Genomic DNA, 15,682 nt, shown 5'->3' on the forward strand with positions numbered 1-15,682 from the left:
ACGTTAATTTGTGCTACAGGATTCTGCAAATCCCATTGTTTCATCTTAAAGACAAAACATTGGGATGAATTATATGAAATTCTTCCCCCCCCCCCAATATAAACAAACATAAACTCTGGTAATTCAATCACACAAAAAATGCAAGCTGAAAACTGGTGTGAAAATTGGTTAACTAAGAATTAATGATGCATTATTTGAGCAAATAAACAAATTCTGAAATGACACTCAATTTTGCATCTGAAGTGTTGTTCATCTTCTTTGCATCATTGGCATCAAAATTATAGAATTAGTATATTCTTCTTCAAAAGAAATGAGCATAACTAAAATTAAAAACTGAACCAAAAGAAGATTTTGGGAAAAAAATGCATTTGTGTAAAAACTTCCATTGCATTGGGTCATCAAAAGCTCTTTATGCCCAAATACTTAATCTTTAAAAGTTTTGTCACCAACAAGCAGGCAGCCAATTTGCAACATCAAATTCCCATAAAAGAACATTGTGATAATTACCAAATTTTAAAAAATATATGTTTATTGAGGGCAAATATTGTCTTGGATAGAAGAGTTAGAAAATTTATGACACCACTCAGCCCATAATGTTAGTGCTGGTTGAAAGAAATTACTGAACTGAACCTCACTTCCCAGCAAAGGCATAACTTTCAGGTCTAGGTCGTAAATGGGGGTTTTACCTCCACCATCTTTCTGGTGAGTGAGTTTCAGATCCCTACTCCCCTTTAAGTGAAGAAAAGATCTCTCTCCCCTCCCCCCAAACCTTCTGATTACATTAAATGTATGCCCCTACTTTAACTGTAAACATATGGCCTTTGTTTATTTTAAACCCCTCTGCTAGGGGAAATAGACCCCTCAATTCACTCTTCCTTCAGCCTTCTGTTACACAAGAAAGTATTTACTAGTCCAATCTCTCTTCATTAGATACAAAATTTCCAGTTTTGGCAATATCTTTGCAAGTTTCCTCCATACCCTCTCCAGAGTGATCACATCTTCCTCATAGCAGAATGACTAGAATCATTCTGAATGCCACAGAATAATTTTATATTCAGCAAACCAGGCAGTCAGGGTCTCCTTTAACTTCAGTTGAAAGGCAGCATCTCAGTGCTACACAGAAGCGTCACCTAAACACTTTTGATCTAACATCTCTGAAGTTGGGCAAAAGTTCCACAATTTTTGAATTCAGAGAGAAGGGTCATCTCAACCAAGATATAGCTACCTATTGCATTCTGTGGAGTTGAATTATATTTTAAGATAAAGGCAGAATGAGCAGTGAGAAGAACATAATTGTGCACTAACTCACTTACAGTTAAGTAGCAATGACAACTGGTATTATATTCAGCTTTATAGTTTTAAGGTGAGGAGTAAGTGGCTACAGGGGATCTGAGGAAGATTTTCTCCCCCAATTCATTGTGGTTGAAATGTGGAACACATCACCTGTGGTGATGAAAACAGAAGCTTCTGAATCACCAAGGCATAACAGGTCCTGGCCCAAGTGCTGGTAAATGGGATTTGTATAGGATAGGCACAATTAGGAGCATAGACAAGGTGTGTTGAAAGGCCTGGTGCTTTTTGACTGAATAAATATAATAAATGCACAATTTCCAGATTTATTTTACGTAATGCATCCTTAATTTTAGTTACATACATAAATAATTTGCTCATTAGCAGCACACTACTGTACAACAGCGGCTTCATACCGTGTTGTACGTTTCCATGTCAGAATGGCAACGCCGCCATGAATGCTTTCAACCTTTTTTAAACTGTCACTACCAACAAACAGGTGGGCTGCCACAATGAGAAGAAACATTGACAACTTGGTAATAAAAAAAACTACACACATCAGTCAGTCTTTGGTTTCTGCTAATTTCAAAAGGGTTACAAAGAGCCCCAAACCATCAAATCGAATGTTTGCTTTGTAACTTGTTTCTATTTTTTTTATATATGTAAACGAGAGAGGGCACAGATTTCAGGAGAGAAACCTTCATGGCCAAAATCACTCAACCAAACAACCAATACAGTTTCCAATAAAGGCAAGTGTATCACCATGATGGAGCTTTAAAAAGGAACAATGCTGGCGGGAGGGCGGGGAGAAGAGAGAAGAAAGAGAACCAGAGGACTTGGAACAATTCTTAAGACAATACCTACAATGGGAGGGGTCAGTTCTGTAGTCTCCGGCCAGAATCAGAACAAAAAGGGAAAAGGAAAACAATGCAAGCTATTAAAATCATATACAAACGGGTTCAAACATTCAGATAATCTATCATGCTACTATTATTTGACTGGTTTTGTGCTCTGGAGAAAACTAATATTTGCTTCTGATAATATTAAAATACTTCAAAGCCCTTCCTAAAAGGGAATTAAGGTGCAGTAACTGTGTGTCAAACATAGTAACAGAGCAGCTTTTGGCACCATGAATGCTTCACCAACATAAATGAAATGAATGCTGCTATTGGCCAAAGTGAAGAGCGTTAGCTGGGATATCTGAAGAAATTCCACCTCCAAACTGAATGGCACCAGGTTTTGGACTATCATACAAGATTGCAGACGGTTGTAAACACTATCACGAGCGCTAGCCTCTCCACAATTGAGGACATCTTCAAAATGTGATACCTCTCTCTTGTTGCACTACTTATTAATTTAATTTTTTATACATTTCTTACTTACTGTACTGCCATAAAACAAATTACACAACAACGTCAGTGATAATAAACCCCATTCTGAGAATATCCATCTTTATGTTAAGACTAAATCAAAGAGCACTGCCTCTAATAATGCAGCACAGGAAAGTGAAAATGTAATGATTTAAAGTTTCTGCAAGCAGAAGCATTTAACTCCTAACTCTTAGAGAATGTCAGTGTTTCTTCAATGGAGGTAATAGGATCAGAAACCCGTTTTGACAGCTGAGGTCTCTCCAGTAGCCAATTCACCCACAACACTAGAGGGAGTTTTAACACCAACGTGCACGTTGGGAAAGCAGGAATGACCTTCCTTTTAATTAGGCATTTAATGTTTGGTTTCAATTGAAAAATTTACTTAGAGAATGGATTTTCTCAAGCTTCTTATTCCCCACCAAAACACTGATGTCAACTTTGAAGAATTTATCATTAATTTTCCCAAGAATGTTGCACATGCCAGTCCAGATGAAGGTTCTCGGGCCAAAACGTTGGCTGTTCATTTCCCTCCGAAAATGTTGTTTGACCTGCTGAGTTTCACCAGTACTTTTCAAGCTGTTCACAAACTACTGACTAATTCCTATTATTTGGTGGGATATACTGATCAGTGACATGATAGAAACATAGAAACATAGAAAATAGGTGCAGGAGTAGGCCATTCAGCCCTTCAAGCCTGCACCGCCATTTATTATGATCATGGCTGATCATCCAACTCAGAACCCCGCCCCAGCCTTCCCTCCATACCCCCTGATCCCCGTAGCCACAAGAGCCATATCTAACTCCCTCTTAAATATAGCCAATGTACTGGCCTCAACTGTTTCCTGTGGCAGAGAATTCCACAGATTCACCACTCTCTGAGTGAAGAAGTTTTTCCTAATCTCGGTCCTAAAAGGCTTCCCCTTTATCCTCAAACTGTGACCCCTCGTTCTGGACTTCCCCAACATCGGGAACAATCTTCCTGCATCTAGCCTGTCCAATCCCTTTAGGATTTTATACATTTCAATCAGATCCCCCCTCAATCTTCTAAATTCCAACGAGTACAAGCCCAGTCCATCCAGTCTTTCTTCATATGATGGTGGTGACTTCGTTGATGTTAATTTTAATTCTGATATAACCATATGCATTTGTATTATTACTGTTTAGATTTCAATTTTGCTGTATTTTATAAAGCCTGAAAGTTGATTTGCACTTGATTTCATAACAAGAAGTAACCAATTTTACAAACAAATAGACCTGTCCAGGACTTGAGCTGCCTGTGATATCTACTTGAACATCTGCATTTACTCCTTGAAATGCAAAGAGCCAGGAAAGATGACCCCTACACCAGGGCTTCTCAATGATTTTTATGCTGTGGACCCCCAGGAAGTCCATGGACCGTAGGTTATAAACCCCTGCTCCAGACAATGAAGAGTGCCCACCTCATCCCAAAGGTGACTCTGGCAAACAAGCAAACCAACTTTCAGCATGTCTCAGTCTGAGAATTTTTGACCACATGCCAACACTCTGAAGCACAAATGTAGTATGCAAAAAGTAGTACAACTTTCATCTCTAAACAGGACAACCCATTCAATAAACTTGAACTCATAACATAAGCCTGAATCCCAATGCAGTGCTGAAGAAATTCTCCATAGTGATAGGTGTCATCTTTCTAATGATAAATGAACTAGAGGACAATATGAACAGCCTCTTGAAACTATGAAAATGAACAACAGATCACAATAGAGAAGTGCAGTTAATAGAGCTGTTGCCTCTCAGCTCCAGTGAGAAGTTGTATGTTCTGCCCGTGAATGCATGGGGTTTCCCCTGATGTTAGTTGGTTAATTGGCCACTGTCAATAGCCTTAGAACACTTGTGGGTGGTAAAATAGGTTATACGGAAGGTGACTGATGCTTACGAGATTCCTGCACACCAACAGAGACCTGAAGGCCAAAATGGCTTCCTTTTATAGTGGGATATAGATCAATTGCAAATGTGGGGCGAGTAAATCTGTCCAAACGTGAAGTGTAGCACTGTGGGAGGTCAAATGCAAAGGGACAGTACATTGTTACAGGCAGGTTCCTTAAGAGTATTGATGTACTGTTGTGATCTGAGTCCATTGGCTGCACTTTGAAAGGGTGGTAGGGGTGATGTATGGTATGCTTGCTTTATCGGTTCAAGGGACTATGTTCAAGAGTTGGGAGATTATGAAAATTGAATCAAAACTTCCTGACTCTTGGCTAGGCCACGTCTTGAGTACTGAATTCAGTTGCGGTCACCCCGTTATAGGAAGAATGTGGAGGCTTTGGAGAGGCTGCAGAAGAAGTTGATCAAGATGCTGTCTGGTAGAGATAGAAAAGGCAGCTGGTATCTTTTTCCCCAGCAAAAAAATGTTTAATACCGGAACTCATGCATTTAAGGTGAGAGGGCAAGATCAAGGCTTTTTTTTGTAAACAGTGAATGGCGAATGCTTGAACTGCATTACCTGTTTGATGGCGGCGGTGGCGGTGGCGGTGAAGGCAAATATGATAGAGACCATCAAAAGGATCAGATAGGCACATCAATATGCAGAGGATCGAGGTATACGGGCATTGTGTAGGCAGAAGGGATTTGTTTAGTTACATTTGATTACTAATTTAATTAATTCAGCACCACATTATGGGCTGAAGGGCCTGTTTTTGTGCGGTAGTGTTCTATATCATAAAGAAATCCAGTTGGAACATTCACTAATGAAATATCAGCTGCCTCCACTTCACTCAGACAACTACTGAGCCACCGTCAAGTAAACAGCGAAGCACCATATTCAGGATATTTTCTTTCTACAATTTCCTGACACTTTTTTTTTTAAAGTGTACAAATGGATGATAACAGATTTACACTCCCTCTGGGACAGCCAGCATGGAATTATGGATGGCTGACTTCAATACTGGAGTACAGCAACTGAGCAGCTTCCAGCAGTGATGGAGCAAAGATGAACCGTTTTGAACAACTGTGTTATTCACCCCTGCCCACTCCCCACCAAAACAAAATGAATGTTCACCAGATCCAATTTAATGACTGCAGTACGAGGCAGACCACGTAAAACCTTGTGGCCTACACAAAGTGGTTGCTAGTTTGCCCAAATTACAGCCATGTTCTTCTACCTTATTAGTTTTCAATTGCTTATCTATATTAAATTTATGATAAACCACTGTCACAATGTTCCGAATTTCCTATATCCTTTTTTGTTGTTTTCAAAAAGATCAGCTCTAACACCAACTTTGCCATAGCCCTAGATGCTTGCTATGCATCCCATCGGTTCTCTTCAGTATCCTGGAAACTCCATTCAGGTCATCTCTTAGCCACACACACACACACACACACACACACACACACACACACAGAATGCTAGAGGGACTCAGCAGGCCAGGCAACATCCATAGAAAATACTAAAGAGTTGATGTTTCAGGCCCTGAGACTCCCTTGTGAATGGAGAAAAAAAAAGGAGAAATCAGAGCAAGAAGGTGGGGGAGGGGAGGAAGGAGTACATGGCGGTAGGTGATAGGTGAAACCGGGAGAGGGGGAGGATGAAGGGCTGGAGAAGGGGGAATCTGATAGGAGAGGGTAGAAGACCATGGAAGAAGGGGAAGGGGGAGGAGCACCAGAGGGGAGTGATGGGCAGGTAAGGAGATAAGGTAAGAGAGGAAAATGGGAATGGTGGATGGAGTGTGGGTGCTCAGCAAAGTGGGCGCCCAGTCTACATTGGGTCTCAACAATATACATGAGGCCACACTGGGAGCACCAGAAACAGTAGATGACCACAACAGACTTACTGGTGAAGTATCACCTCATCTGGAAGGACTGTTTGGGGCACTGCCTGGTAGTGAGGGAGCAGGTGTATGGACAGGTGTAGCACTTGTTCTGCTTGCAAGGATAAGTACGAGGAGGGAGAAATGAATGGACAAGGGTGTCACATAGGCAGCGATCCCTGCAGAAAGCTGAGGGGGGGGGGCAGAGGGTGACGGAGCGTAGGTGCTCATTTAAGCAGTTTCCCGTCTTCGTCAGGTCTCACCGATATATAGGAGGCCACACTAGGAGCATCCCTTAGCCTAATTTCTGGGGAATACCATTCTGGCTTGTGCAACACTTCATTGGAGTTTTACACTCGAGTCCAGGGGTCATTCAAGTAAATCTATATGGTACTGCCTTGAGGGCTAATATATCCTTCATGAAGTGCAGGGCCCGAGACTGCCTTCAAGGTTCCATGTGTGATTTGTAAGGAAGCAGCATAAATGTCACCACATTTTACTCCAAAAGTAGCAGGTACAAATACCTGCTTTATTCACAAGTTACTGACATGGAACCCCACAGATCCCCTCAAGCACTCACTTGTTTTTCCTTCACACCAAAATCCACAAGACAATTCTGTCCATTAACTTAACCTATTAATTTATCTTTATGGTGCAGTACTTCCATTTACATTTCATACAATGCTAGTTATATTACCTCTACTGGAAAACTTACATGCACGTTTTAAAAATATATAAATCCAGTGAATTGTTAAGAGTCCCAAGACAGATACTTGGGCACCACTTGTTGCACCCTGTTGATTTATCTGTCTGCCTACTCTATCTCCTGCTGTTCCTAATCAGGTCAAAAGTTTATCCTCAACTGCAAGAATAGCAACTTAAGAGGAATATAGAAAACTTGGAGGCCACGTCCACAGATCCCTCAAAGTTCCTGCACAAATTGATAGGGTGGTTAAAGTGGCCATGGTGTGTTGGTCTTCATAAGTCAGAGGATTAAGTTCAAGGGCCATGTGATAATGTTGCAGCTCTATAAAACACTACTAGACTTCACTTGGGAGGATTGTGTTCAGTTCTGGTCACATCTTTATAAGAAGGATGTGGAAGTTTTAGAGAGGGCGCAGAGGAGATTTATCAGGATATTGCTTGGATTAGAGCATGTCTTATGAGAAAAGACTGAGCGAACTGGGGCTCTTCTCTTGGCAGCAAAGGGGGCCGAGAGGTGACTTGCTAGGAGGGTATAAGATGATAAGATACAAAGGTAGAGTGGGCAGTCAGTGCCTTTCTCCCCCACCCCCAAGGTGGCAAAATGCTAATGTGAGAGGGCACAACTTTAAGGTGACTGGAGGAAAGGAAAGAGGTAAGTTTTTTTGATGTGCATGGAATGTACTACTAGGAGTGGTGGCAGAGGCAGATAAACTAGGGACATTTAAAAGACTTAGATAGACACATGGTTGAAATAAAAGGAGGGCTATGTGTGACGGAGGGGTTAGATTGATCTTAGAATACATCAACATTGACACTTAGAGCTGAAGGGCTTGTACTGTGCTGTGTCCTGTTCAATGTTTTATGCTCCTAAGCTAAGAATCCCTTGAGAATTGTGGTCTGCAAGTCAATACAAATGATATGCTAAGATACTGCCCTAGCCACCATTTTACTTTGAAAAGATAACTAAAGAAACATAGCAAGATCATTGATGAAAGGAGAAAGAAAGCACTAGAGGCATCAGATTAGTAATGAGGCTAGACTAAAACAATAATGGCTGCCAGTTCCTTATCAATACAAAGTTCTTTTCCAGATTCTGCTACATAAAATTTCTGATATTCAACATTCATACCTTCCAACAAAGTGAGGTCATATTCATTATTTGGCCTGTGCAGTGCAGGATACTTATTGAGCAGGTTGGCTACAAAGGCAAGGTTGAGGTTGGGATTGCCTTTGACAACATCAGCTGGTGTGACAAACTGTCTGCAGCCCAATTTATCAGCTTGTTGCAGCATGTATTCTGCTCTCTTGAGGTCATCCATCTCCTGCAAGATCATGAGAAGTACAATTAGATCCCAAAGCCATTGCCATAAAGTGAGAAATGTCTAATTAAAACCATCAGAATGGACTTACATTATAACCAGACATATCAATTTTAATCGGCATTTTATCATCTTCTCCAGTGGGTGCAATCTGATTAAGTAGATGGAAATAAGCCCTGGAATCCTAAAAGTGGGATATCAAACCAAAGCTGGATTTCAAGATTAAATCAGTTTTTAGGAAGGAACAGAGAATTATTCAAGAAGAAATTCTCATCACACCAATCCAAACAAATACACTTCACCCATCTATTGTTTTTAAATGTTAAAAGTTTGTTTCTCAATAAGCAAAAAAAAGTGTTCTTGGCATGTTAAATATCAAAAGTTTCCAGTGCACAGCTTTTCACAAGCACTTATGTATTTTTGCTAAGTTTATTTTCATATCCACTGTGAACATTCTGAATTTTGTCATTGTGTAAGATAGGTGATAATGAATAAAGACTATGTTACATAACAAATCTTTCCCACTTCTATGTAATTTACATTTCCTTCAGATTTAATAACAATATGCCTTCATGTATTTTATTAGGGAGCTTAAGAAAGTGGAACCCTTAGGAGACAGCAATCATAATATGATAGAACTCACGCTGCAGATTGAGAGGGAAGAGCTAAAATCAGATGCACCAGTATTTCAATGGAGTAAAAAGGAACTGTAGAAGCACGAAAGCGGAACTGACCAAAGTGATTGGGAACACTGGCAGGGTGATGATGGAACAGTAACGGCTAGAGTTTCTGGGAGCAGTTCAGAAGGTGCTGGATAGATACATCCCAAAGATGAAGATGTATTGTAAAAGGGGGGGGGGAAATGCAGCAACCTTGGGTGACAAGGGAAGTAAAAGATCACATAAAATCAAAAGAGAGGGCAGATAACATAGGAAAAATTAGTGCAAAGTTAAAGGATTGGGAAACTTTTAAAAAAACAGCAGAAGGCAACTGAGAAAAACCATAAGGAGAGTAAGGATGAAGTATGAAGGTAATCTAGCCAATAATATCAAAGAGGATATTAAAAGAGAGCTGAGAGAAGATGTCAGACCACTGGTAAATGACGCTGGAGAGGTAGTAATTGGGGACAAAAAGTGGCGGACAAATTCAATAAATATTTTGCATCAGTCTTCACCGTGGAAGACACAAGCACTATGACAGAAATTTGAAAATGTCAGGGGGCAGAAGTGAATATAGTTACTATTACTAAGGAGAAGGTACTTGGGAAGCTGAAAGTCTGAAGATAGGTAAAGTCACCTGGACCAGATGGACTACACCTTGCACCCCTGGGTTCTGAAAGAGGTAGCTGAGGTTGTGGAGAGTGGTGCAGACAGCCCAGCAAATCTGTAGTTGTGAACTTCCCACTATTCAGGACATTTACAAAGACAGGTGTGTAAAAAGGGCCCAAAGGATCTTTGGAGACCTGAGTCACCCCAACCACAAACTGTTCCAGCTGCTACCATCCGGCAAACCACAAAAGCCAGGACCAACAGGCTTCAGGACAGCTTCTTCCACCAGGCCATCAGACTGCTTAATTCATGCTGACGCAACTGTATTTCTATGCTATAGTGACTGTCCTGTTGTACGTTATATTATAAAGTACTGTAATTGCACATGTAGATGGAGATGTAACACAAAAATTTTTATTCCTCATGTACATGAAGGATGCAAGCAATAAAGTCAATTCAATTCAATTAATAGTAATCTTTCAAGGATCACTAGATTCTGGAATGGTTCCAGAATTCCAGAGGACTGGAAATTTGCAAATGTCGCTCCACTCTTAAGAAGGGAGGCAGCAGAAAGAAAACTCATTGATTCTATGGTGTTTCTGTATCTACTGTGAATGCCAGTAAGAAAATGAATATCAGGGTTATATATGGTGACATATATGTGGAGGTAGGTTTCTACCAAAGGAAGTGCAAGGCACTCTTTCCCTCTGCTAGCATCCAGGTCACCCTTGGGCAAGGTGTAGTACCTGCTTAACACCCCAATCAGGGTCACATGAAGCCATGGCAGCAGTTGGTGCACATCACAAGTCCTGGTTATGCGTCCACTAGCACCGTGCGGACAACCTCTGAAGAGTATTGATAATGGTTGGGGTCAAACATCTTGTAAAGGTGGTGCATAGAAGGCAAAGGCAAACCACTTCTGAAGAAAAATTTGCCAAGAACAGTCATGGTCACAAAGAGATGATGATGATGATGATGATGACGACGATGATAACTTTAACAATAAATTTAATTTGAAGCTTGGTTATTAAGGATGAGGGTTTGGGGTACTTGGCGGCTCATGATAAAATTGGCCAAAGTCAGAATGTTTCTTTGTGTGGAAATCTTTCCTGCCAAGTGTGTTGGAATTCTTTGAGGAAATGACAGGCAGGATAGACAAAGGAGAGTCAGAAGATATTGCTTACTTGGATTTTCAGAAGGCCTTTGACAAGCCGCCACACATGAGGCTGCTAAACAAGATAAGAACCTATGGTATTACAGGAAAAGAACTAGCATGTATAGAAAATCAGAAGGAAGCAAAGAGTGGGATTAAAGAGGGCCTGCTCTGATTGGCTGCTGGTGACTAGTTGTGCTCTGCAGGGGTTGCTGCTAAGACCACTTTTCATGTTATATGTCAAAGATTTGGATGATGGGATTGATGGCTTTGTGTCCAAGTTTATGGATGATACAAAGATAGATGGAGCAGCAGGTAGTATTGAGGAAGCAGGGAGGCTGCGGAAGAGGTAGAACAGATTAGGAGAATGGGCAAAGAAGTGTCAGATGGAATATAGTTTGGGTAAGTGTATAGTCAAGCACTTTGTTAAAAGGAATAAAGGTATAGATTATTTTCTGAAAGAGATAAAAATTGAGAGATCAGAGGTGCAAAGGGACTTGGGAGTACTCATGCAGATTTCCCTAAAGGTTAATTTACAGTTTGACCTGGTGGTAAGGAAGGCAAATGCAATATTAGCATTTCACTGTGTGGGGACTAGAACATAAAAGCAAGGATGTGATGCTGTGGCTTTATAAGGCATTGGTCAGAGCAATTTTGGGCCCTTTATTGTGCTGGAATTGGAGAGGGTCTAGAGAAGGCTTACAAGAATGATACAAGAATGAAATGATTAATGTATGAGGAGCATTTGATGGCTCTAGGCCTGTACTCATTGGAGTTTAGAAGAATGAGGGGGACATTTCATTGAAACCTAACAAATATTGAAAGGCCTAGAGAGAATGGATGTGGAGAGGATGTTTCCAAATAGTGGGAATCTAGGACCAGAGGCCACACACTCAGAATAGAAGACTGTCCCTTTACAATAGAGCTGAGGAGGAACTTTTTTAGCCAGAGGGTGGTGAATCTGTGGAATACATTTCCACGCAGTTGAGGAGGTCAAATCACTGGGTATATTTAAAAGGTTGATAAGTTCTCAATTAGTAAGGACATCAAAGGTTATGGGCAGAAAGCAGAAGAATAGGGTTGAGAGAGATTGAATGGCGGAGCTGACTTGATGGGCAAAATGACCTAATTCTGTTCTTATACTTTATGGTCTTATATTTATTATACTTGACTGCCTGACTGGGTATCCTGTCAGGATTCAGTAAGCACTATGCCAGCACTTCATTTTCAAAAAGCTAGGACACAAACTCGTCAAACTACTTTCCCCAGTTTCTGGGAAATAGAATCCAACTTTAAATTCCTCCATCAATCCAAGTAAGTAAATAATTTTACAGGTAATTAATTATACATGACATGTATATACACAAGTTGAGAACTGTTAATTTAAAACTAAAGTAAACATCTGATTTCCAGAAATAGTGGAGGCAGTTTTGCAAATCAAATTACTTTCCCCACATTAAAACTGCTGAAAGAAAACAGAAGCGACTGAAAGTGTCGGAACCAAACAACCAAAGCTAAAAACAAACTGCTGGAAGAACTTAATGAGCTGGGTTGCAGCCGGGGGTGGAGGTGCTTTTAAAGAGGTGGGAGCAATTGTTGATATTTCAGGAGGAGCTCCTGCTGCAAAACTGAGAGCTGAAAGAGAAGATAGTGGGAATAAAGAAGAAATGGGGAGGGGCGGGACTGATAGGTTATGAAAGTTGCATAACTAAAAAAATAGCAAATCCCGAGCCAGACCCAACTTGCACCCTCTTTCTTTCCTTAATATTGTTGAAAGGTTTATACAGTGATGATGAGGGACAGCAAGCTCAGAATTACATCATCCTCAAAGGCCTGGGAAAATTTATTTTTCTTGCTCAATACTGCAGGGAAAAAAAAGGGAGGAATGCTGTACCTTCCACATGGGGAAACTTAAAAGTAAGACAGACTCATTGAGGAAAAATAGGAAGAACTGAATTTGGAATGCATTTTATTATTGTCAGGTGCATGGAGATAAGTGAAAAATTTTGTTTGCATGCCATCCATGCAGATAATTTCAAAACACAAGTTTACTTACATAGGGCAAAGGAGAAAGCAATAACGAGAGGTCATTCAATCCATGAAGCTTGTTCAAACAGATGCGAGTTAATTATTTTGTGTACTGATAAAAAACCCAGTCCTCTTCTCTCAAATAATTTTAGAAAAGCTTTAAGCAAGTTGGAATTTACTGCGCTAAGCTGTCAGTGTGAGGCATGTTTACTGGCTCAGATTTAACTTTCAAGTAATTAGCTCTGTCCCTATAGCACACAGGTAACATTTCTGCCAAACTCATCTGGGAGAACAAAGATGACTCAGAAAATAAAATCAAAGAAACATTACAGCACAGAACAGAACATTACAACACAGTACAATCCATTCGGCGCACAATTCATGCTGACCTCCATGCAGGTCTATAATTTGTTGAAAGCGGTGTCACAGAGAGATAGGGTCATCAAGAAAGCTTTTGGCACATTGGCCTTCATAAGTCAAAGTATTGAGTAAAGGAAATGGGATGTTATGCTGAAGTTGTATAAGATGTTGGTGAGCCTAATTTGAAGTATTGTGTGCAGTTTTGGTTGCTTACCTACAGGAAAGATATAAGCAAGGCTAAAAGAGTACAGAGAACATTTACGAGGATGTTGCTGAGTCTGCAGGACCCTAGTTATAAGAAAATATTGAAAGGTTAGGACTGTATTCTTCAGAACGTAGAAGATTGAGAGGAGATTTGATAAAGGTATACAAAATTATGAGAGGTATAGATAGGGTAAATGCAAGCAGGCATTTTCCACTGAGGTTGGGTGGGACTACAGAGGTCATAGGTTAAGGATGAAAGGTGAAATGTTTAAGGGGAACATGAGGGGGAACTTCTTCACTCAGAGGGTCATGAGAGTGTGGAATGAGCTACCAATACAAGTGGAGCATGCGAGCTCGATTTCAACATTTAAGAGAAGTTTGGACAGGTGCATGGATAGTAGGAATATGGAGGGCTTTGGTCCCAGTGCAGGTCAATGTGAGTAGGCAGTTTAAATGGTTTTGATACGGACTAGATGGGCTGAAGAGCCTGTTTCTGTGCTGTACTTCTCTATGACCTTTTAACCTTCCCTCTACATAATTCTCCATTTTTCTATCTTCTATGTGCTATCTATGAGATTCTTAAATAACCCTAATGTACCTGCTTCTAGCACCATCCTTGGCAGGGCATTCCAGACACCCATCACTCTCTGTGTAAAGAACCTACCTCTGACATCCCCTTTATGCTTTCCTCTAATTATCTTAAAATTGTGCCCTCTTGTATACCTCTCATCGTCTTGTACACCTCTACTCAGTCAGCTCTCATCCAGAAGGAATCCACTCAGTCGTAATTTATGCCAAACCTCAGTTAAGCAATCCCATCCCTCAAGAACCCTGCAAATTATTTACCTTCAAGTATGTTCCAGTTACCTTGTGAAACCTCTGATTTCCACCACCCCTCAAAGGAGCAGCTCTAAACAGAATAGTTGACTTTTACCACCCGAAAATATTAACCTCTGTTCTGAAACTAAAAAGTGGATTTAAAGTAAGATTTAAATTCAAAATAGTTTGATGAAAATATCAATACCTTAATGTCTTCACTGAAGTTGCTGATTTTTCCGTAACCAGCTCTTTCCAAATGGTAGTTAACCCAACGCAGAAGAAGATCTTCAGGTGAGATTTTTAACAGCTCCTCCAGCTCTTCGCCTTCCCTTAACAGAGCAATAAGTGCTGAAATCAAAGACATAACAGCATCAATATCAAAAATTCAGAAAAGGTTGTCATACACCACAACATTATATATTGTGTGTGTATATAAAAGCTAAAAGATATGAGGTCGCTTTGGCAAGTAAGGTGAAAATAAATCCAAAGGGTTTCTACTGTTATATTAATAGCAAAAGGATAGTGAGGGATAAAATTGGTTCCTTGAAAAATTAGAGTGGACAGCTATGTGTGGAGCCAAAAGTGACGGGGGAGATTCTGAACAATTTCTTTCTTCGGTATTCACTGAGAAGGATATTGAATTGTGTAAGATAAAGGAAACAGGTAGGGAAGTTATGGAAACTATGATGGTTAAAGAAGAGGAAGTACTGGAGCTTTTAAGGAATACAAAAGTGGATAAGTCTCTGGGTCCTGACAGGATATTCCCTAGGACCTTGAGGGAAGTTAGTGTGGAAATAGCAGGGGCTATGACAGAAATATTTCAAATGTCATTAGAAACGGGGATGGTGCCAGAAGATTGGTGTATTGCTCATGTTGTTCCATTGTTTAAAAAGGGTTCTAAGAGTAAACCTAGCAATTATCGGCCTGTGAGTTTGACATCAGTGGTGGGTAAATTGATGGAAAGTATTCTTAGAGATGGTATATATAATTATCTGGATAGACAGGGTCTGATTAGGAACAGTTAACATGGATTTGTGCGTGGAAGGTCATGTTTGACAAATCTTATTGAATGTTTTTGTAGAGGTTACTAGGAAAGTTGACGAGGGTAAAGCGGTTGATTTTGTCTATATGGACTTCAGTAAGGCCTTTGACAAGGTCCCACACGGAAGGTTGGTTAGGAAGGTTCAATCGTTGGGAATTAATATTGAAGTAGTAAAATGGATTCAGCAGTGGCTGGATGGGAGACGTCAGAGAGTGGTGGTGGATAACTGTTTGTCAGATTGGAGGTCGGTGACTAGTGGTGTGCCTCAGGGATCTGTACTGGGTCCAATGTTACTTGTCATATACATTAATGATCTCGATGAAGGGGTGGTAAATTGGA

At 40.4% G+C, this 15,682-nt stretch overlaps 1 protein-coding gene across 5 annotated transcripts in view; it reads right to left on the reverse strand.

Annotated features, from left to right (window-relative positions):
* LOC140196220 (plastin-1-like) overlaps positions 1-15,682 on the reverse strand; it is a 128,868-nt gene that overhangs the window by 16,351 nt on the left and 96,835 nt on the right. For all 5 annotated transcript variants that reach the window (XM_072255029.1, XM_072255028.1, XM_072255031.1 and 2 more), the window contains 3 exons: positions 14,507-14,649; positions 8,561-8,653; positions 8,280-8,472 (listed from right to left, as the gene is read on the reverse strand). In XM_072255029.1, the coding sequence (XP_072111130.1) occupies positions 8,280-8,472; positions 8,561-8,653; positions 14,507-14,649 (429 nt within the window). The remainder of the gene's footprint in view (positions 1-8,279; positions 8,473-8,560; positions 8,654-14,506; positions 14,650-15,682) is intronic.

Source organism: Mobula birostris, chromosome 4 (genome assembly GCF_030028105.1).
Source record: "Mobula birostris isolate sMobBir1 chromosome 4, sMobBir1.hap1, whole genome shotgun sequence".
Classification (NCBI taxonomy): domain Eukaryota; kingdom Metazoa; phylum Chordata; class Chondrichthyes; order Myliobatiformes; family Myliobatidae; genus Mobula; species Mobula birostris.